The following is a 22,530-nucleotide window of genomic DNA, read 5'->3' on the forward strand; positions in this document are numbered from 1 at the left end:
GCTCTCATGTGTTCCCTTTCAAACAAGTGTTTGCTGATTCAATTTAACCGAGGATGATACACCAGAAGTGTAACCAGTAGCGATGGTTCTCTTAAGTACTCTCACTGTTGCAGCGCACTATCTCCGTGATCTCTCCTACACTTTGTTCCACCCCACCTCCATATCCTGTTTCAACTTGAAGTGTGGGCTATTATGGCGAGTGAGAAATCAACCTCTCTCTGGACACCATAAGAACTGGCATCAGAATTGCATTTACCATTGCGCTTGTTTGTCTCAGATTTTTTCTTCAGAGTCAAATAATCCCAAATAAGAAACTGGTCAGGAGAAGGCTGATTTGGTATTCTGGTGGCTGTTCACCACTAGAAGGGGCCAGTATGATTAGAGAATCTGATCCAAAATGTCCTCTTGTAGCTTGTACTCAAGTTCACTCAAGCACAGCTGCTATGGCTCAATGGATGTCTTTGTTGTAATGGCGGCCGGCTTCATTGAGACAACTGTTGTATATCTGGATAACATCTATCTCGAATGATAGATGGTAAAAAGAGGGAGCAGAAAAGAGCAGGCGACAGCAAGATTTTACAAAAACATCCCTGCCTTCCTATTCGCTTGCCGCCCATGAGTCTCCACCAACGAGAAGGGTTACGTTCACTTCCCTGGGATGCATCTATGATAACCATTTCCTCAAATGCATCAGAAACACACAAACAGAAGGAGTCAAAACAAAAGCCACAAAAGGAGACGCAGCAAGGCGAACAAAGCGAACAAAGAGACCGATACATGGTAAGGCAAACACCGGCCTAGACTTACTGGTGACGGCAATGTTGATTTCCCCGGTGTGAGGGGTGAGTTCTCCGTCCGAGGGGACCCCCTGAGGGCCCCCAGAAGGCCTCAGGGGCTCCATGCTGATGGAGGCTTCGTTGGAGAGGTCCACCAGAGCCATCCTCTGACTGCCCGAAGTCTGGCTGCGGCCTATCCTCTCCATGCCGAAGGCCACGTTGTCCACGCACGGCAGGTTGGTCTTATGTTGGGGAGACACACATGCCTTAGCTTAGCTTGTTTTAGAATTGTTTACAGTGGCTTCATTTGGGAAAATATAATATTTGGGGATAGATCTAAGATTAGCGACTTCTTTCTTAGGTTTGTTTAGTTTAATGAGTGATCTAGTATTTGCCCTGTTTTTTGTATTTTACCTGCATTTGACCTGAAACTATTTTTATTCCTCGACTTACTGCATCTTAGCAGCACGTTACCGGCATCTGTCCGTTTCTTACCAGCATTTTGAACCACTGAACCAACATATCAGAAAAACAATCCTCATATTTGCAAACTAACATGGCAATTAATCGCTATCTTATTCTTTGTTTGGTTTAAATTATCTTAGTTTAGCCACCTAGACTGGGACTCCAGAAAGAAAAAGCTGTTCTTTGTTGGCGTTGTAAGTATCTGTCCTGAATTAGTATTTCTATTGTATGGATTTGCCAATATTAAATCCGTAGCATATGTCCTAGCTCACTGCAAAACAGAAACAATCACAATGAGGTCCAGTAGTCTTAACTTTGAAACGCTCCGTTTCTTTTGCCACTTTATGGATACATTATCGTTTGGTAGTTTGAGCTTGAAACTAAAACTAAAAAACGATGCCAAATACAAAACCCTCAGAGTTTTGTGTACAGAAAGTTGGTGGTTGCCCTTAGTGTGTATAATTAGTAAATGCTACACGTGAACCTCCTAAGAAGGTGCATTTTGATTGGTTCGCTATCTCAGGATATAGGGCAATATCTCATGATTGAGATCTCAAATTGGGATATTGCTTGGCGGTCGAATAAACCGCTAATAAAAATAAATAAATCCCGGCACAAAGGGTTATCTTGTTTAGTGTTCACGTGTTGTATATACTAAAACAATTTTCACCTCAGGTAATGATTGTTAAATGGCTTTGAAAATCCCATCAACTATGAGGGCTCCCTAGTGCCATGAGTGACTGGACGTGGCCAGCAGGGGAAGATGTTTGCTCCTTTGCACAATGCAGAGGAAAAGAAAGCTCTTGAACGTCAAAGGTTAAGCTTGATTTTATGACATGTAAGAAACATTACTATATACACTAATGACTAGCTAACAGCTAAATAACAGATACAAAACCATAATGACAGAAACAACAAAAGAAGCAGAAGATGTTAAAACGTGTGTGTTTGTGATGTGTTTTGGGGGGGACTCACCATGATCCCCAGAGCTTTGAGGATGTTGAGTTTACACATGGGGCACGTACAGTGCTCGTTGAGCCAGGGGTCCACACACATCTTGTGGAAGACATGCCTGGAACAGACACAGGTAGGAAGAATGAAGGACCGAGGGGGGGAGACAGAGGGGGAGGTGAGGGACAGAGCGTGGAGGCAGAGGGAGAGAGAAGGGGAGGTTGCAGAGGGAGAAAGGGAGAGAGTGAATGCAGGAGGAGGGCAGGAGGAGGAGTACGGTAGAGGGGTTAGAGAGAAAATGGGGAGAGAGGGGTGAGTGGCGGATGGTAGAAAAAGAGAGTAGGGGGGAGAGAGGTAAAGGATATCTAAAGGATTCATTTATAGAGAGAAGCTTCCTGGTCAAATACAGTTATCTGTCTCCCTTGTCTACAGTACGGTTGTCATCCCGTTGATGCTCAAAGGGTCTTATTTTAACCAGTTACATTAGAACCTGGTGAAGAACTAGCAGAACTGCAGCGTCCCACAGGGGGGCGCCAGAGCAGAACTAGGGCTTGGGCCATAAGGGGAAATTCCGGGGGGGGGGGGGGTCTCCCTGGTTAAATTCAATTAAAAAAGCTTGATGTCACGACCATTGTTTTGAACACCGATGCATTATTGATCTTTATTTTTACACCTGATGGAAGTATGTTTTCTTTCCCTACGAGAGTTTTCTACTTTGTTAATGCATAATAATTAAAAAAAAAAAAAAAAAAAATTGATATTTTTTTTTATTTATTTTATATACATTGGTAGTCAAGGCGGGGCCCTATTGTTGATAAGGCGGCCGCCTTAACAACACAGTGCTGGGGGAAACACTGATATCTACAGTCAACGTTCTCTAATAATGACTCTAATAATGAGTATATAGTTAAAAAATACCATTTGATTTAGATAGTAAAATTTCCTTTCAAATGTTCTTTTATTGATAACATTATAATAACGAATCTATAACATTGGTATTTACTTTAGTATTGCGCTAAGACAGACATCACCACCAGGGGACGCCAAACACTGGATCGTGGTTGGTTGTGACGGGTTCATTCTGCGATGACCCTGTTCATAGCTTTTTGACAATGAGCGGGGCAATGGGCCAGCTGGACTGGATGATGCAACAAAAACATGCAGCGACGCATATCCAGAAACACACACACACTCAGGCCCAGGCAAGTAAACAGGCACACATCGAAGCAAACCCACGACAAATGCACACATAAACATAGACAAACACAGACACATGCACACACACACACACACACACACACACACACACACACACACACACACACACACACACACACACACACACACACACACACACACACACACACACACACACACACACACACGCACATGTGATTGCCTTTATATGTGCTTTTGTGTGAACGTACAGAGGTCCTTCTCCCAGCTCTCACCTCTCCCAGGCTTCACAGTTCACATCACGAGTGTTAATGACTCATCAAGCATCCATTTTAAAACAACACGCCGCTTCAGCAATTGTGATCTACGATATGGAGCAAATACTGAAGCCAACGGACAAGGTGTCCGAGCTTCTAGAACCCTTGAATCAATGTTGTGGAAGTGAAAAGAGGCAGAAATGCCCCTTTTTTTGTCTGTGTTCACCGGCACAGTTAGTTCTTAATCCTCCTATAGTTATGGTCCTCATAACTCATGTTTATTTAAAAAAAGGAAAGGTCATATCTTTTTTCTTTAACACAATGAGTCTGATAGTCTTTGCAACTACAGACATCTCATGTGCATGTCAGGTCAACCCTTCAAATTTAAAGTAAAAAACATGCACGTTCAGACTTGGATTAACCCTACTGACTCTAACCAAAGGCACCAAATCGCCCAAATGAGCCTTATACACATAGAGAATAAATGCACCCAGTGGTTGTGTGCTGTGCCCCGTTAGACGGTGAGCAGCCAGCTCATTTGGAGCAGTTGAATTCATTACAGGACAAGGTGTGGGTTGTGGTACACCTGAGGTTACTTCTGGCAGCCTGTTTGGATGAGCAGAACTGCAAGGACTAAAACCAGATTAAACACACTGCCATTTTATCGCAGTGGAAAAAAGGTCTGCACGGACTAATCATGTACACAAGCTTTCCCCTAACTGCTATATTCACACCCTTCTGCTTGACTCACAGAGATATACTTCATGAGGCAACATTCCTCACACACATATGAGCTCAATTTGGGATCACACAGAGTCTAAACCTTTATTTGATACCAAACACATATAAAAAAAACTGCTTTTAACTCAACTAAACAATAACATAAGTGCATCTAAGGGTGTGCATGTGAACAATATATGGGTGTGGGTGGGTGTTAATATATAGACAAGGGATACTTTTGCCTGAATGTGAGATGAGGTTGGGATACATTAGATTATACAGGGTCAAAGGTCGAGAATATCCGCACGCATGCTTATTCTGAACTTACTTGCAAGGCAGGATTCGCACCACGTCGTTGGGCTGGTAGCCCTCGATACACACTGCACAGTGGTTGAAGTCTGGGTCAATTTCCTGAAACACACACACACGCACACACACACACAGTAACAGGATGTTGCAGCTGCAGAAATGTTTCTTAAATCGTACTACTCGACGAAACATCAAATCTTCTTATTTTTGACTTCAAACACGACATATTCAACAATGTGTATGAGTGTTTGTGTACGTGTGTGTTGTACGGCTGGGGCCAGCAGTCTGAGGTAACAGACTGTTTCTCCATATGTTTCCAATCAACCCTTTTCTGGCCTCAAACACCTGGCAGCTCTGGGCGCCAGAGACCTCCCCTTCTTCTCCTCCACCTCCACCTCAACACGTTGTCTGAAACCTTTCCAGAACCTATGAGGCCATCTTATCCTTTACATTAACCCCGGCTCCCGTGTCATTCGGGAATAATACGCTGATCTTTCAGAAATTCGCAGAAGTCAACTGGCAAAACACTGAGGTCTGAATATCAGATTTGTGCGACTGCGTTTTGAATATCAGAGACCCGATGAGTCCATGCTTTAAGTCGTGCATGTTAACAGCTTGTTTAGAAATGCCAGGATGGGTTTGTCCAGGTGAGAGTTTACATCTTCACCTCTCTCCTTCCCCTCCTTTCCTTCCAAACCTTTCCTTCACCTCCTATACTTCACCTCTCTTCCCCCTCCTTTCCTTCCCCCTCTTTATCCTCTGCCTCCTATCCTTTCCCCCTGGCCCCTACCCTCACGGCTCAGGCTGTTTGCAATCAATAATGGGCCGGAGATTTCTCTTGTAAATGTGCTGACCTGGCCGTCCCGGTGTACTTTGAAATGTGGTCGTGATGACCGTGGCTTTGGACACTGCGCTGTTAATAACCCCCTCTGTGTGTGAGCAGAAGACAGTGAGTCTTTCCCCATTCATCCACATTGTTAACAATGGACAGCAGCGCATTAATACATCACGACAGGCAGCGCATCGGCCCGGGGCTCACAGCCAATCAGAGAGCTCTGAAACTGGCCAAGAATAAATGATGGGGGACGAGCAGCGGGTGACAAAGAGAGTGATTAACAACAGGAGAGCCGACATGCGGAAACAAGACAGGGACGGAATAGAGAGAGAGAGAGAGAGAGAGAGAGAGAGAGAGAGAGAGAGAGAGAGAGAGAGAGAGAGAGAGAGAGAGAGAGACAGAGAGAGAGAGAAATCTGAGTGGGGCAGGATGGTTAAATGACTTCATTCTGGGAGAAAAAGAATAAGAGTAAGTGAGAAGTCACAGAGAGAGAGAGGGAGACAGAGACAGAGAGAGGGAGATGACCCAACGCAAGGCAGTGAGGAGGGGTAGTGGAGAATCAATTCTGAGTTATTTCTGGATACTGGCTATCTGTCTCTCATGACAGAGGACAAACAGCCTCAGAGCCAAGGACATGCCATTGCGCAACCCCACCCCCCTGGCCCAGACACGCACACACAAAACACACCAACAACCGCCCCCACCCACGGCGCCTGCACATGGGGCGATCAATAACCTCCACAAGGAGTGTCCTCACCCTTCTAGACCCACCCGAATCGAAATGGAGAAGACACCCACGATATTTCTTAACGAAAACTCGCGAACGACTTCAGCTGAATCTTTCTCTGTTTTAAAGGGCTCCAGGGATTAGCAGTTATGAAGCCGCGCCCAGTTTGGCTTAGAGCGGAAGACCGTTGTCATCAGGTGTTTTTAAATGTAGGCAATGTTCAAAGTCAAAAATTCTTAATAAGCTATCTTCATATCATATTATAAACTATACTGAGCTGTGAGTATATAGTCAAATAAAGGGTATATGCTACTGGATTGTACATTACAATGCAGGTGTAATGTTATAAAACCTCCATGTATGGATTAAAAATTGGATAACAGATTCAATTACAATAAAATGAAACATCTCAGATAATTAGTTTTGTGTTCTTCCTAACACTCTCCAACTATAACTGCCATTCCCCTCACCCTATGTATTCCCTCCACCACTAACCCTAACCCTAACACTCTCCAACCCTAACTGCCAATCCCCTCACCCTATGTATTCCCTCCACCACTAACCCTAACCCTAACCCTAACACTCTCCAACTATAACTGCCATTCCCCTCACCCTATGTATTCCCTCCACCACTAACCCTAACCCTAACACTCTCCAACCCTAACTGCCAATCCCCTCACCCTATGTATTCCCTCCACCACTAACACTAACCCTAACCCTAACACTCTCACCCTATGTATTCCCTCCACCACTAACACTAACCCTAACCCTAACACTCTCACCCTATGTATTCCCTCCACCACTAACCCTAACCCTAACCCTAACACTCTCCAACCCTAACTTCCAATCCCCTCACCCTATGTATTCCCTCCACCACTACACACGGCAGTAACCGGTTTCAAGCAGGAGAGATCTTAAACCGCGTGTTTGAGCTGACGTGACGCTGCTTCCATCCTGCAGAAACATTGCAGACTGCAGTTTTTCGAACATCATTCTCAGGGAATCTTTTTTTTTCTTACTTATTGACTTGATTAGGATTAGATTTCCACACCCCCTAAGAAGCCCTTGAAGTCTGTCTGGCACTCATGACTGATGGGTGTTGGCTGGCTGTGCAGAAGCTGCCAGCCGCCAGGCAATGGAGGTGGTACATGGAATGACGTAGCAACCTGCCTCACACTGTGGAGAAACACGCAACGAAGACGACCTTTTCCGTTGGCAGCCGCTGTTCCATTTTGTCTGAGCTGGATCACTTAAAACGTGTACGTATTAAACGGTTCCCTCAGCAATTACAGGTTGTGAGTTTGAAAACTAAAACCACCCATTGAGGTTCCATTCTAAATTGTGCACTTTTGTTTGGATTTGATGCTTACGTAGTTACACTCCATAGTGTGCCTGCCTGGACGTCGGCTCGACATGATAAGCACTGCCGAGGGCACCTCCTCCTCAGCCGCCACAACCAATGAGCTGTTAGCGGTTATTGGTGACTACACAGGAAGTGGTGTTTCATGGCATGCCTCATCTTTGAACATCTCAACTTCCTCCTCTCCCTCACACTCCACCTCTCATCTTCCTCTTCCTCTAACTGCCCCTGACTCCAGCCCTCCCAGTGGACCACCTATGGGAGGGGGTGGATTCAGTTTCTGCATCTCTCACTCTTTCTCCCTCCTGCCATCTTGAATCTCCACTGTGTATCTCTCTCCACTCTTCCCCCCATTCCCATCTCTAGCATTTTCACTGAACATTACTCTCCTTTTATCTCTCCTTCCCTCTCTCCTTCATCATCTAACTGTATCTCTCTCTTGTTCCTGCCCTCCCTCTCCAATATTGTCTCATTTTCCCTCTCTCTCTCTCTCTCGCTCTTCCTCACATATGTTTTATTCATGGCAGGGGATGCGATGTGACCTTGCCCAGCGTCAGTCCAGGCCACAAAGCTGTCTCCCCGACACCACTAATGCTACACAACGTAGCCTAGCCTTACCTAACCTAGCCTACTATCCAAGCTAGCCAAGCTAGCGTGGGCCGGAAATGCGTCAAAGATTTAGCAGATGCATTGCAGATTGCGGTCTATTCACCATACGTAAGTCAGTTCACTTCAATGACTCATGAGTGGTTTGAATAAATTTACCTTAAACTCTATACTCCTCCTCAGAAACGACAGTGTACGTGTTCATTCATGCCACTAGATGGAGAGCGGGTGGGATTGGATATCAGGGCTATTAAAGTAAACCAGTAAAGTATTTTGTTCAGCACAAAATGTCCACTGGCTCCAAGATGTCTTAGCGGGTCAAACAAACAACTTCATATATCAGGATTGATTAATGACACACTCTCTCTCTCTCTCTCTCTCTCTCTCTCTCTCTCTCTCTCTCTCTCTCTCTCTCTCTCTCTCTCTCTCTCTCTCTCTCTCTCTCTCTCTCTCTCTCTCTCTCTCTCTCTCTCTCTCTCCCCTCCTTGACCTTTGACACTGTCATGAGTCTGTTGGAAACGCGAGTGTCAATATTAAGGCAGTGGCTGGAAGCTCTTCTCCCCGTTTGTCACTTTGATCACATCTCATCCCAAGCCTTAAACCCACCATCGACTGGAGGCGAAGGCCATTCGTACAGGCAGGAGACATTAAATGAATGGCAGCCGAAAATGGCCCTGTATCGGCTAGTCAGGTCTGATTAATCCTCACCCCTCTACAAAGTTACAGCGTGTCCTACGGGCCAGTGTTTAGTTTCTTAGGTCTGGTGTGAGTGTATATGTGTGTACTAGCTGTCCGGACCCATGTTGGATTTAAGAGTCTGCATTATGATAGCGACAAATAAAGACCACTTCCCTGACTCAGATATTTTTCTATGCATATTCTATTCTGATAATATGCTCGACAGAGAAGACCCTAATTGTATTCCTTAATAAAACCAAATGCACACTTTACCTTATCTCCTTTCTTCACGGTCCTTGTGGTCAGCTTCCCAATGGCTTTCTTGGCTGCATCGCCAAGGCGACGCTAAGGCGAGAAGAGAAGGGAAAGAGAAAGAGAAAGAGTTATAAAAAGGAAGGTGAAAGAAAAGTGCAGACATAGAGAAGGGGACAAAAAGAGAGGAATGGAAGAGTGTAAAGAGGGAGTAAAGAGTGAGGCAAAAGGGATTGAGGAAGAGAGACAAGGAAGCACAGAGAGACAAGAGAGTAGACAAGAGGCAGGTGACGGAGAAACTGGTGGTGAATAGAGGGTTAGTTGAGGTAAAAGTGCTTTTATTTTGATAAAGCAAATTTCTTTGAACTATTGTAACCGTCCTCCTCAATTAATCAAAGTGATTTTCTTTCAGCGTATCATCTTTCATGGAGGACATGCACTTAGAATTTAAGACTAAGGGATAATCTTATCCTTCCCTATTGACAGATGCTTTTACGTTCAGAGCATGAGAGTACAGTGTGGAGAAACACTGTTGTTGATGTGTGATGGATCACCAGTTTACTGTTAGTAACTTGGTGACCGTTAGCAACTGGTTGACTGTTAGCAACTGGCTGACCGTTAGCAACTGGTTGACAGTTAGCAACTGGCTGACCGTTAGCAACTGGTTGACTGTTAGCAACTGCCTGACTGTAAGCAACTGGTTGATAGTAAGCAACCGGTGCCCCATTGGTGACTGTCAATTGGTGTTAGCAGCTGGTCGATTGCTAGCAACTGGAAAACCGTTAGCAACTGATTTAGTTAGTAGCTGGTGTGCCATTAGCGACTGGCAAACTGTTAGCAACAGGAGTACTGTTAGCGACAGGTTAACTGCTAGCAACTGACCATTAGTTAGTGGCTGTTAATACAGCTGTTGCTCATAAAAGCCATAGCAGCTTGGAGAGGAGCCGTTTAGGTAGATAATGCAGGAACAGATATAATCACTAGACGTTTTTTATTAAGCCTCTGGATCAATTTACATACAATTTTAATAGGGGCTTTTCTCATTGTCCCTGTAGCCACGAGGAGGCAGACGGTGGAGGGGGATGGACAGGGACTAAGCTCTGACAAAAACCTAAATCCTTTTTTCCATAACAGTATTCTGCACTGCATTCACTGCTTGACAATTTTACCTGGAGCGGACATTCATTATTGTGTTTTTTTTTTTATAAGAACGACAACAAAATACCTTAGCAAGGTTAACTAAATTTTCCATTCATTGATTTTTAAAGGTTTTTCAACTAAATATTCTTCCAAACAGTGAACCGGCTTCCACCTTTAAACAAGGAAATAAGTAATTAACAGCCCCTGTATGATTAGGATGTCTTATTATCTTATAAAAACTTTTGATTGTTAACATTTGCACAAACCAGCTCAGTGAGTGTGTTTACGTCTGTGCAAGCACGAATTGTATTGCATTGCAGAATAAGCTTAAAAATATATATATAAAATATATAAAATATATACATATATATATTTATATAAAAAAAAAAAAAAATATATATATATATATATATATATATATATATATATATATATATATTTACGGTGTCATAGATCTGGCTGAATGGACAGCCGGAGAGGCCTGTATCTCTTTGACCTGGTTTTCGACCTGGAGCGAGTTACTAGTGCCTAGTGTTAGTGTTAGTGTTACCTGGCTGCGGTCCCGGGCGTTGGTGTAGCGGATCTTCTGAATGAAGTAGAAGATGAGCCAGGCGGACGAGATGATCATCAGGACGATGAAGGAAATGGAGACGAACACCAGGGAACCCCGGTTGATGTTCTTGGTGGGCCCGCGCTGGCCCACCACCACGCTCACCAGCACCGTCAGGTTGCGCTCAAGGTGGGACAGGATCTCTCTGCCGTACGCTTCGGTGATCATGACTGCTACGGTGTCACCAGTGCCTGCATTGGTAGATGGGCCGCATTGGTTTGGTGGGAAAAACTGGCAGAACACTGTATATTAAACTAAAGCGCAGCAGAACACTATATATTGAACTAAAACTGGCAGAACACTATATATTAAACTAAAGCGCAGCAGAACACTATATATTGAACTAAAACTGGCAGAACACTATATATTAAACTAAAACACAGCAGAACACTATATATTAAACTAAAACTGGCAGAACACTATATATTAAACTAAAACACAGCAGAACACTATACATTAAACTAAAACTGGCAGAACACTGTATATTAAACTAAAACTGGCAGAACACTATATATTAAAAAAAAACGCAGCATAACACTATATATTAAACTAAAACTGGCAGAACACTATATATTAAACTAAAACACAGCAGAACACTATATATTAAACTAAAACTGGCAGAACACTATATATTAAACTAAAACGCAGCAGAACACTACATATTAAACTAAAACGCAGCAGAACACTATATTGAACTAAAACTGGCAGAACACTATATATTAAACTAAAACACAGCAGAACACTATATATTAAACTAAAACTGGCAGAACACTATATATTAAAAAAAACCACAGCATAACACTATATATTAAACTAAAACTGGCAGAACACTATATATTAAACTAAAACGCAGCAGAACACTATATATCAAACTAAAACTGGCAGAACACTATATATTAAACTAAAACTGGCAGAACACTGTATATTAAACTAAAACGCAGCAGAACACTATATATTAAACTAAAACTGGCAGAACACTATATATTAAACTAAAACGCAGCAGAATACTATATATTAAACTAAAACTGGCAGAACACTATATATTAAACTAAAACTGGCAGAACACTATACATTAAACTAAAACGCAGCAGAACACTATATATTAAACTAAAACTGGCAGAACACTATATATTAAACTAAAACTGGCAGAACACTATATATTAAACTAAAACGCAGCATAACACTATATATTCAACTAAAACTGGCAGAACACTATATATTAAACTAAAACGCAGCAGAACACTATATATTAAACTAAAACTGGCAGAACACTATATATTAAACTAAAACGCAGCATAACACTATATATTAAACTAAAACTGGCAGAACACTATATATTAAACTAAAACGCAGCAGAACACTATATATTAAACTAAAACTGGCAGAACACTATATATTAAACTAAAACGCAGCAGAACAATATATATTAAACTAAAACGCAGCAGAACACTAAATATTAAACTAAAACGCAGCAGAACACTATATATTAAACTAAAACTGGCAGAACACTATATATTAAACTAAAACTGGCAGAACACTATATATTAAACTAAAACTGGCAGAACACTATATATTAAACTAAAACGCAGGAGAACACTATATATTAAACTAAAACTGGCAGAACACTATATATTAAACTAAAACGCAGCAGAGATACATTTCCAATTTAGTAGTCTTCCACCTGCATCGCACATTTGGCAATGAAAATATCACACCAGTCTGGACAGTTCCATACACCATGGGCTGCTGGCTCATCTGCAAACCATGACTGGGACGATGATGATGATGATGATGATCATCATGATGATGATGCAGATGATAATATGGATCCGACAGGGTATAGGGTAGATATAGACTTGACTTAGAGCACGTTCCATAGTCCATTTCCTTAGTGCAATCTTCTTGAAAACATACATATTGACGTTATACATAGAGATGTGTTCTCCTCAGATACAGTGAGTAAACTTTTCGCAATCCCAACAATCCATCCAAGTACATCACATTCTTCCTAGAAGTTTGAGATACTTATTTTCGTGTTCTGCTTCCATTCATCTCATCTATATATACGATTGTGATCATAAAAACAATACAAACCCATGTGCATGCTATGTCATGCATTGCTTACCAGAGATGTCAAACAAACACAACTGAATGTTCATGGAGGCCTACTTTGTTGCCATAGTTCCCGTATTGGTTTTTGTACTTGCCATTTCTCGTGGGCACAGCCTGGTTATTAATGTTCATATCACGCTCAGTGATCTGAACAAACAACCTGGTGGCACACTGGTGCAGTGGATCCAACTACACCAACCAAGAGGATCTGAGTTCAATCCCTTAATGCCCCGAGCCTTATCTGAAGCCTTGTTTAGCCAGTTGCCTTTACGGCTCCTTATAACATGGACCCAATCCAGTTAATCTGTCTGGTATCATATGGTTTAGTGAAGGTTGAGGAATCATGAATAACCATTAACTGTATGCAATTGCTTGTGTTTTCTTCCTCATAATTTCCATACATTATTGTACAGCACATTCTCAAATGATGTGGCTCACTTGTTTATCCCCTTCGGGCCTTGTTGGCAATATTGGACATGTTCTTGTGATGAATTCCAGAATGCCATCAGAGAATGGACTTTTAAATTGCTCTGACGGCACCCTCTCAGCCTTCGCACATTTTCATTTCAATGTGATACTTAATTAAACTGCACCCTGTGTCACAGCTGGAGAGGTTGGTATATTCTGTCTCTAAAATAATTGGCCAGGTGGACGCCATCCCTAACATTCACACACGCACACACACACACACACACACGCAAACCCACACACACAACTAGAGAGACACAAAATCACACACACACACACACACACACACACACACACACACACACACACACACACACACACACACACACACACACACACACACACACACACACACACACACACACACACACACCACTCAGTGCCACTGTGAGGTCAGTCAATTGGCCGTGGAAGAAGGGGTCAGTCAGTCACAACCATGAGCCAGCGGGCAATAATCATTAGTTTATGGGCCGGGCTCTGCCGTCAACAGGCTGAGCACACATCAAGCACTGCCCGGGGGTAAGAACCGTGACTCAGGGTGACTTACGCACCCAGCCGGGCATCTGCCACCTGTGGATGAGAGAGGGGGAGTGGGGGATGGAGGGGAGAGGGGGAGTGGGGGATGGAGGGAGAGAGGGAGAGGGGGAGAGGGGGAGTGGGGGATGGAGGGAGAGAGGGAGAGGGGGAGTGGGGGATGGAGGGAGAGGGGGAGAGGGGGAGTGGGGGATGGAGGGAGAGAGGGGGAGTGGGGGAGTGGGGGATAGAGGGAGAGAGGGGGAGGGGGAGTGGGGGATGGAGGGGAGAGGGGGAGTGGGGGATGGAGGGAGAGAGGGAGAGGGGGAGTGGGGGATGGAGGGGAGAGGGGGAGTGGGGGATGGAGGGAGAGAGGGAGAGGGGGAGTGGGGGATGGAGGGGAGAGGGGGAGTGGGGGATGGAGGGGAGAGGGAGAGTGGGGGATGGAGGGGAGAGGGGGAGTGGGGGATGGAGGGGAGAGGGAGAGTGGGGGATGGAGGGGAGAGGGGGAGTGGGGGATGGAGGGGAGAGGGGGAGTGGGGGATGGAGGGGAGAGGGGGAGTGGGGGATGGAGGGAGAGAGGGAGAGGGGGAGTGGGGGATGGAGGGGAGAGGGGGAGTGGGGGATGGAGGGGAGAGGGGGAGTGGGGGATGGAGGGGAGAGGGGGAGTGGGGGATGGAGGGAGAGAGGGAGAGGGGGAGTGGGGGATGGAGGGGAGAGGGGGAGTGGGGGATGGAGGGGAGAGGGGGAGTGGGGGATGGAGGGGAGAGGGGGAGTGGGGGGATGGAGGGAGAGAGGGAGAGGGGGAGTGGGGGATGGAGGGGAGAGGGGGAGTGGGGGATGGAGGGGAGAGGGGGAGAGGGGGAGGGGGAGTGGGGGATGGAGGGAGAGAGGGGGAGGGGGAGTGGGGGATGGAGGGAGAGAGGGAGAGGGGGAGTGGGGATGGAGGGAGAGAGGGAGAGAGGGAGAGGGGGAGTGGGGGATGGAGGGAGAGAGGGAGAGAGGGGGAGGGGGAGTGGGGGATGGAGGGAGAGAGGGAGAGAGGGGGAGGGGGAGTGGGGGATGGAGGGAGAGAGGGAGAGGGGGAGTGGGGGATGGAGGGAGAGAGGGAGAGGGGGAGTGGGGGATAGAGGGAGAGAGGGGGAGGGGGGGATGGAGGGAGAGAGGGGGAGTGGGGGATGGAGGGAGAGAGGGAGAGGGGGAGTGGGGGATGGAGGGAGAGAGGGAGAGGGGGAGTGGGGGATGGAGGGAGAGAGGGAGAGAGGGAGAGGGGGAGTGGGGGATGGAGGGAGAGAGGGAGAGTGGGGGATGGAGGGAGAGGGGGAGTGGGGGATGGAGGGAGAGAGGGAGAGGGACACACATGGACAGACAGAGAGAGACAGAGGGGAATGAGAGAGAAGAGACTTAGTTGACTGAGAGTGAGAAAGATGAGAGGGGGGAGAGGGAGAGAAAGGATGGAGATAGAGAGATAGAGAGAGGGGGAGAGAGAGAGAGATGCACAAGGAGTAAATAGCCTCATCTCCTCGGCAGGTTTGCACCTCTAGACACAAGGGATTCATACAATCACATCTTTAGTTCCCTTAGCTCTCTATCCAACTACGTTGAGACGGGGGATTCATTAATTCACCACCAGAATATCGCTATGCTGCAATAAATTTCACTTACAGTTTTGATGTCGGAACGTACAAGGGCGGTTGTCATTATTGTACACTGTTCGAACACAGGGGCACTCTATCTACTCCTGCCAGCCACTAAACGTTGGCGAACAAACCTATTTAAGTCATGAATACTATATGTATTTTTGCAATGGTTGTAATTTGGACTATTTCCTTATACTGTATATCATATCTCAAAATACATTATCAACATAACATAAAAAACATCTATAAGATGTTGGAAAATTCTGTGTGTTTTTGGTTTGCTTAGCGAGTGCTCGTTTACTTGAGTACTGGTTTGCAACCCTATTGTACACACACAAACCCACATATTGGCGATGTCTTCAACACAAAGGTTCCAGCGCACAGAATCACTTAACCCATTAAGTTTTGCCCTGCTAATGTTTTCACACAAGGTCAATGCTGTTACTTTCGCATATTTTTATGTACCACAAACCACCAAATGCCATGAAGCTGCATGTCATAATCCTGTTCTTATTTAAATTCTTTGGAATGTGGAAAGGGAAGGTCTGGTTTAAGTTAGTCACACACACACACACACAGACACGGCCAGGGTCAACACAGAAAGACACTACGTTGAGGGGCTGGGAAGGCTCCAGAGCGGTTGTGATGTGTTCCTCAGCTCTGTGCTATATTTAGACTCATCGATGCTGTTGGAACACAGGTAATGACTCAGACAGCCCTACCTCTGTTTCTCCCCACACCCCTTTCCCTCCTCCTCCCCTTTTGCTATTACGTCATCTTACAGAGCAGCTTACTGACTTTGTGATTGCTACATCACAACGCCATTGTGGGAGTTTGGGATATTTTCAAAGCCTTTCAATATTAAGTGCGCACACACACACACACACACACACACACACACACACACACACACACACACACACACACACACACACACACACACACACACACACACACACACACACACACACACACACATACTGCAGCAACCGCGGTGTGCTCCGGCGTCGTACCGTCGTGGCCCATCTTGACCGTCTTTTCGGTGGAGTTGTTGTAGACGAGCACGGCAGAGGCGTTGTAGGCGGAGGCCTTCAGGATCTTCTCCTTGAAGGTGCAGTTCCCGCGCTGCAGCAGGGCCACCCAGTGCCCGGTGCGCGGGGGCACCACGAAGCGTGTGTGGGGGTCACAGCCCTGGCGGTCCACCACTGGGGGGGAGAGAGAGAGACATAACACAACTGGAGAGAGTTCAGAGCCGGAGGAATCCCAGCTTCAAGGTGAGGAGGTCAGGCTAGCAGAGATGAGCCGTTGGTCAGAAGGATGGCCGGTTTTATCACGATACGTCACATGCTAAGGACTCCAGTACAACGGTGACACAAGACAGGGACAGTAAAGCTCTGGGCACCATAATGCACAACAGGATATTTCACACAGCCATTTTTTTAACCTCATAATCAACCTCACGATCATCGTAGGTTATGTTTCGCATCATAATTAATTTAGCATATACATCTGTAGTGTGTTTGTGTGTGTGTGTGCATGCGTGCTTGCGTAGAGGAAGTAAAGGCTATGTGTCAAAAATTACCGAAAAAGGGGATGCAAAACCACACGCATAAAAACCTCTTCCTGTGTGCTCAAAAAGAGAGAAGAAGTGATAAGACAAAGTAAGAAATAGTGATGCAAGACCTCACGCTTCAAATGTCTCCGTCTCAAAGAGAAACACACATACAAAGACACACTCACCCACCCACACACACACACACACACACACACACACACACACACACACACACACACACACACACACACACACACACACACACACACACACACACACACACACACACACACACACACACAAACACACACACACGTACGCTGGTTAACGTGTTCCTATGAGCCACTATTACCATCAAAAATGTGTAGATCTACCAGCATAACTCTGTAGATCTACCAGCACAAGACTGTATATCTACCAGCATAGGTCAATACATTTACCGGTAGATCGACCAGCAAAATGTACCCGTATAGATATGGGACAATCCAGAGCTCCTCCCGGTCTTATAAGTGTTTGCTCGCGCCAGTTACAAGCCGATGGGAACACAACAATTAGTGGGCCATTAAGCCAACCACAGACGAAGAATATTTATGTCTGAATCTATTATGTCTACACGGCCTCTATAAGTAAATGGGCAAGGAGGCCTTGAGAATAGAATAAAGTACACGGTTTAATTTTATCAGCTGTGTAAGGAATTTTTACTTAAATCGGTCTCTACATAGAGATGGTGCCACTTTATAAATTTCAGCCTTGAGGCCTTTGAAGCTCTGTGTCATAACTCAATATAGAGAGAAGATAGAGAGAAAATAGAGAGAAAAATACCATCTCTTGGAAAGGGGAACATTTGAGGACGAGGCCCCAGTTTCAGAGCAACAAGGTCTGCAGTGTCCTTGGAAGCATCTGGTACAGTGTGTGTGTGTGTGTGTGTGTGTGTGTGTGTGTGTGTGTGTGTGTGTGTGTGTGTGTGTGTGTGTGTGTGTGTGTGTGTGTGTGTGTGTGTGTATTTAACGTGAATGTGAATGTGACTTTGAACCAATCACATCATCAGAGAAGCCAAGCTTTGACTTTGCGCATGAACTTTGGTGTCCTGCTCGTGGTTCCATTCATGGAGTACCGTTGTGCTGCTGTGACTCCTAGGATAAAGGTACTACTACTTTACTGTAGCTGGCATTGGCCCTAGCTTCACTCACCACAATCTTTTGAACAGTTAATAAGAGTAAGAGCTAAGCCCAGAGTGGATTTTAAGTTAATTTGTGATTATACTAATATACTAATATAATAATAATATATTAACGTCATACTACGACACTGTGTAGGAATTTCTCCATACGTGGTAAAATTGTATTTCGCATTCAAACAAATAGTGCTCTCCAGCGCCTGACCTTTTCAAATGTGAGTTGCAACCTGGTTGCATGGTAGGCGCTGTGTGCCAAGAAGCTATGACTACGTGACACGTTTTTTTGAATTTGCAGGTCACGTTGCCTTTTTAGTTCCCTTTTTCTTTAATTCCCTTTTCCCTTCTCCTGTGGCGTGTCAGATGGAAGCCTCATAAGGACTTACCCGTTCAATGTAAATACAGATAAGAAATTCTTTGCTCAGGAGGATAAGTCTGATTATGGCAGAGGTCATTTTACACCAATGAGGACATATTTATGAATGAAGACATTGATTTTAGCTAATACGTTACTTAAAATGCAACAGTGTCCCATTGATACAAGTTACCCGTTACGCATCAAAACAGGAAACATCATGACTATATGGTTAAAAAGAAAGAACAATATTACCTCTCTAAATGTTCAACTGAATGGGCAATAAATCCAAAGCTACGAACTGCATTTGAAAGCTACGATTACTAGAACTAATGCAGTTAAACCCCTGTGAGTATAGGTCAGTGTTGAGTTCACAAAACAGAAGATATTATTGAGCCAGGTATTATACAAAAATAATGCAGAAAAAAACAGTTGAAGGCAAAAATAGCGAAATCCAATGAGTAATTCAAAGGATCATTTCAATGAGGAGATGCGGCTACCCTAACCCTACAACCAGTACTGGTTAGGGTTAGGGTTAGTGTTAGGGTTAGGGTTAGTCCTGGTTCTGGGGCTATAGTCCACGGGCTGTATAACCAGAGTGAGCATGTGGTGTCTAGTGGTTACAATAGAGAGGTTGGGTGGGGAGCCGGCCTCCACACAGGTCAGCCTATTACCTCGGGCCACAGAGAGAAGCCATAAACTAGGCCACTGACTCTGAATAATGTCTGTTACGTCTCTGTTGACCACAACACATAACAACACACGTGCCTATGGAATGGAAACTTTCATGATTGGTAATAAACATTTCAAATAAATGTTGTACAGTTTAAACAAACAACCCGTTGCCTGTTTTTTTTTTTCTTTGAGTCCAAAAGTTTGTCTCATTGTGTTGTAGCCTACTTTCTTTCGGGTTTGTGATTGGTTTCAATGTTCTTTTTTCTGTAAATGGACAGTGAAAATGGTTTTGGGGTCGGGGGTGGAGTCGGTCTGGAGCCGGGCTCTGATTGGATAGGGATGGTCACAGTTAGCTGATGTGGAGCAGAACAACAGACACATGAGGTAATGGAAAGTTTCCGTTTTACCAGTTCCTTTGTTATATTAATATCAACACCCTACTCTGATCACGGACAAAGTGTGTGAAAATGGGTTTCCATCAATGATTTTCTGTGTTTTTTCTCTAAAAATTGATTCATGCCTCTCAATAAAGTACCCTTAATAAGTAATTGATGACAGCCAATCAGCTGCCCCTCTCGCATGTTTACATTCAGAAAATGATGAGGTGCGACATTAAACCCAACGCAGAGATGAAGGTGAGGTGGTAGACCGACCATTTTCATGTCATGTTCAATCTCAGGTCAGACCCCAACTGATGCCCATGATATAATTTACCTTATAACATTGTCGTTTCACAGATGTTTCCATAGCCAAATAGCTTGCAAAAGCATGATGCAAATGGTTGTGACTAATAATAACCTAAGCCATCTTTTCATGTAGTTTTTAAAACATCATCATGCGGTCTTCATGAATGTTAAGCCATCATCGTAAGCTTAAACCAGTAAGATATTATCTGTTATTAAACCCATCTGTTTTAAGCACCACTTTGTGTTCAAAGAAGATATAATTGTTTTTGATTATTTCTTTAGTTCCAGTTTCACAAGCATGACAGGAATATGAATATGAATTTGATATGTTTTTCAACTAGCCAAGCAGAACACATCAATACCATGTTGTAATACTCATCTAAATTCTAAGGACAATAAAAACATTGTAGAACCTAAAAGACTATTACAAGAATGTTCTGGAACATAAAGGCTGTGTTCTAGAAAGGTGTTTGAACGACCAATCTCTGCATCCTCTGATGTTGACCTTAAAACACACGGTAGCTTTCTCTTCACAGCGAACCCTTGACATCTTGACAACACAATAGACTCCAGACACAATAACCTCTACACATTCATCCTACACCATTCTAATTCAGCACTAACCACAGCAGTCTATCTGACACTGTGTGTGTGTGTGTGTGTGTGTGTGTGTGTGTGTGTGTGTGTGTGTGTCTGTGTGTGTGTGTGGTGTGTAGCTGTGTAGGTTTGTGTGTGTGTGTGTGTGTGTGCGCGCGCTCATGTGTGTGAGTTTGAGATACAGCTGCTCTGACCTTAATCCATATCTCCAAAAAAAAAAAAAAGACATTCATTAGCTGGCATGATATAAAGCCAATAAAGTAGCCTAATGTGAAAAAAACTATAAAAGTGCCTGTCTGTGCAAGCGTTTCAGATGAATGCTCACAGAGCGGGGGGCATGCTATCAGGGTGAAATTACACTTTGCAAGCACCATGCCCACACCCCTGCAATCGTTCGGTGTCACACTGCCATGGCTACATTAGAACTGACAGTGAACTTACCTCCATGGTAATGCGCAGGCGCGATCACCGTGCCTTTCGTGTCGCTCTTCGGTGAGTTCTGACCGTACGTGCCGTCGTCGTTGCTCATCATCTGGACGGGGTTGCCCTTTGAGTCCAACACGGTGGCGTTGACCGTGGCGCTCACGTGGTCGTCCTTGTTGAGAGCCTTGTCGGCACGGATGGAGAGCGCGCGCGGGGGCAAGACGAGAAGGAGGAGAACGAGAACGGCGGCGAGACAGCGGCACGGCGTGGCGGCGGTCCAGCTCTGGGACATCTTCGGGCCGTCTAGGTGCGCGCTCCCTCGTAGTACATCCAACCGGTTGGTCAGAAAACGAGCTCCGCGCAGTAATTAAGATTCACCCTCACAGTCATAGAGGATGCGTGTCATTCCCTCTGCGTGTGACGACCCCTCATGCACACCATGCTGTCCTCTTCATGTCGTGTCCTTTAAACCCTCCCAACGCGTGTCAACGCTACACGGCCTACAAAATAAACAACAACAAAAATTATTACGCACATATTAAAATGGACCAAACTGCAATAATTGCCATCAAATGAGGCTATTTAAATTCATAATAATAATAACGATTATTAAAAGGATTGAGAGTAGGGAGATGCAGCGTCTCTGCAGCAACATCTGTAGAACAATAAGCGTTATGAAGGGACTTGGCTGACAACACACAGAGGATTTCACCACAGATCTCCTAGCCCCACATTCATGTCCATAACAGACAACGACTATTTAGGCCGACATGCAGTCCTTGGCCTATAAGTTTATATCGAACAACAAGACAGCATACAAATCCGATGTTTAGATGTCATTCCCAAATGTGACGTTGACAGATGTTTTTTTCCTTGTGGTTTTTTTTTGCCACAAGTGAGCGCTGCTGCCTTTGCTTTGTTTCACAGAAGAAAAATCTTCACGGTAGAGACAAACGACCACGTCTGTCGTTTTTCCGAGGACGACAATAAGACTAAACGGACCGTCGCAGCCTACCTTCTTCATGCAGTCGTAGACTCCGACGTGTGAAGAGGTATTAGTGCAGCTTTCATTTCAGTAGCTCGTGGCCTTTCGAGAAAACCGCTGCTGGCGGGGAGGTTTAGAGGCTCGAGCCTGTGGAGTCTTTCTCGCGGTGGCGACGCAGAGCGCAGGCGCAAAGGCTCGACGCGGAGCCAAGGCTTGCGCACTGAAAAGTGGGGAGACGGCAGCGTCGTCGGCAGCGCGTGTACAGTCATGTTTATTGTGATGGTGTGAGGGATGCTGTCTGGTTTCGCGATAGCCGCACGGCATTTTTCTACTTCTGCTCCTCCACTTATTTACTCTCGATCTTCCTTTGCCAATCTGCTACTTTCGCCCCTCTGCCATTTTTTTCTCAGTATGGTGTTGTTACTCTGTATGCTCTATATTAATACCTAGTTGAATTCATTCTCCAAGCTGTATTTCCAGCAAAA

At 44.9% G+C, this 22,530-nt stretch overlaps 1 protein-coding gene across 3 annotated transcripts in view; it reads right to left on the minus strand.

The window, feature by feature from the left end:
- rnf130 (ring finger protein 130) overlaps positions 1-22,235 on the minus strand; it is a 24,641-nt gene extending 2,406 nt beyond the window's left edge. For all 3 annotated transcript variants that reach the window (XR_003978363.1, XM_030369001.1, XM_030369000.1), the window contains exons 1-8: positions 22,076-22,235; positions 21,079-21,560; positions 16,609-16,800; positions 10,803-11,053; positions 9,134-9,205; positions 4,674-4,756; positions 2,217-2,313; positions 808-1,018 (exon numbers count right to left, since the gene is read on the minus strand). Coding sequence is in view for 2 of the 3 variants with exons in the window: in XM_030369001.1 (XP_030224861.1) it covers positions 808-1,018; positions 2,217-2,313; positions 4,674-4,756; positions 9,134-9,205; positions 10,803-11,053; positions 16,609-16,800; positions 21,079-21,352 (1,180 nt within the window). In the remaining variant the exon portion in view is untranslated. The remainder of the gene's footprint in view (positions 1-807; positions 1,019-2,216; positions 2,314-4,673; positions 4,757-9,133; positions 9,206-10,802; positions 11,054-16,608; positions 16,801-21,078; positions 21,561-22,075) is intronic.
- Positions 22,236-22,530: the final 295 nt, after the last annotated feature.

Source organism: Gadus morhua, chromosome 10 (assembly GCF_902167405.1).
Source record: "Gadus morhua chromosome 10, gadMor3.0, whole genome shotgun sequence".
Taxonomy (NCBI): Eukaryota; Metazoa; Chordata; class Actinopteri; order Gadiformes; family Gadidae; genus Gadus; species Gadus morhua.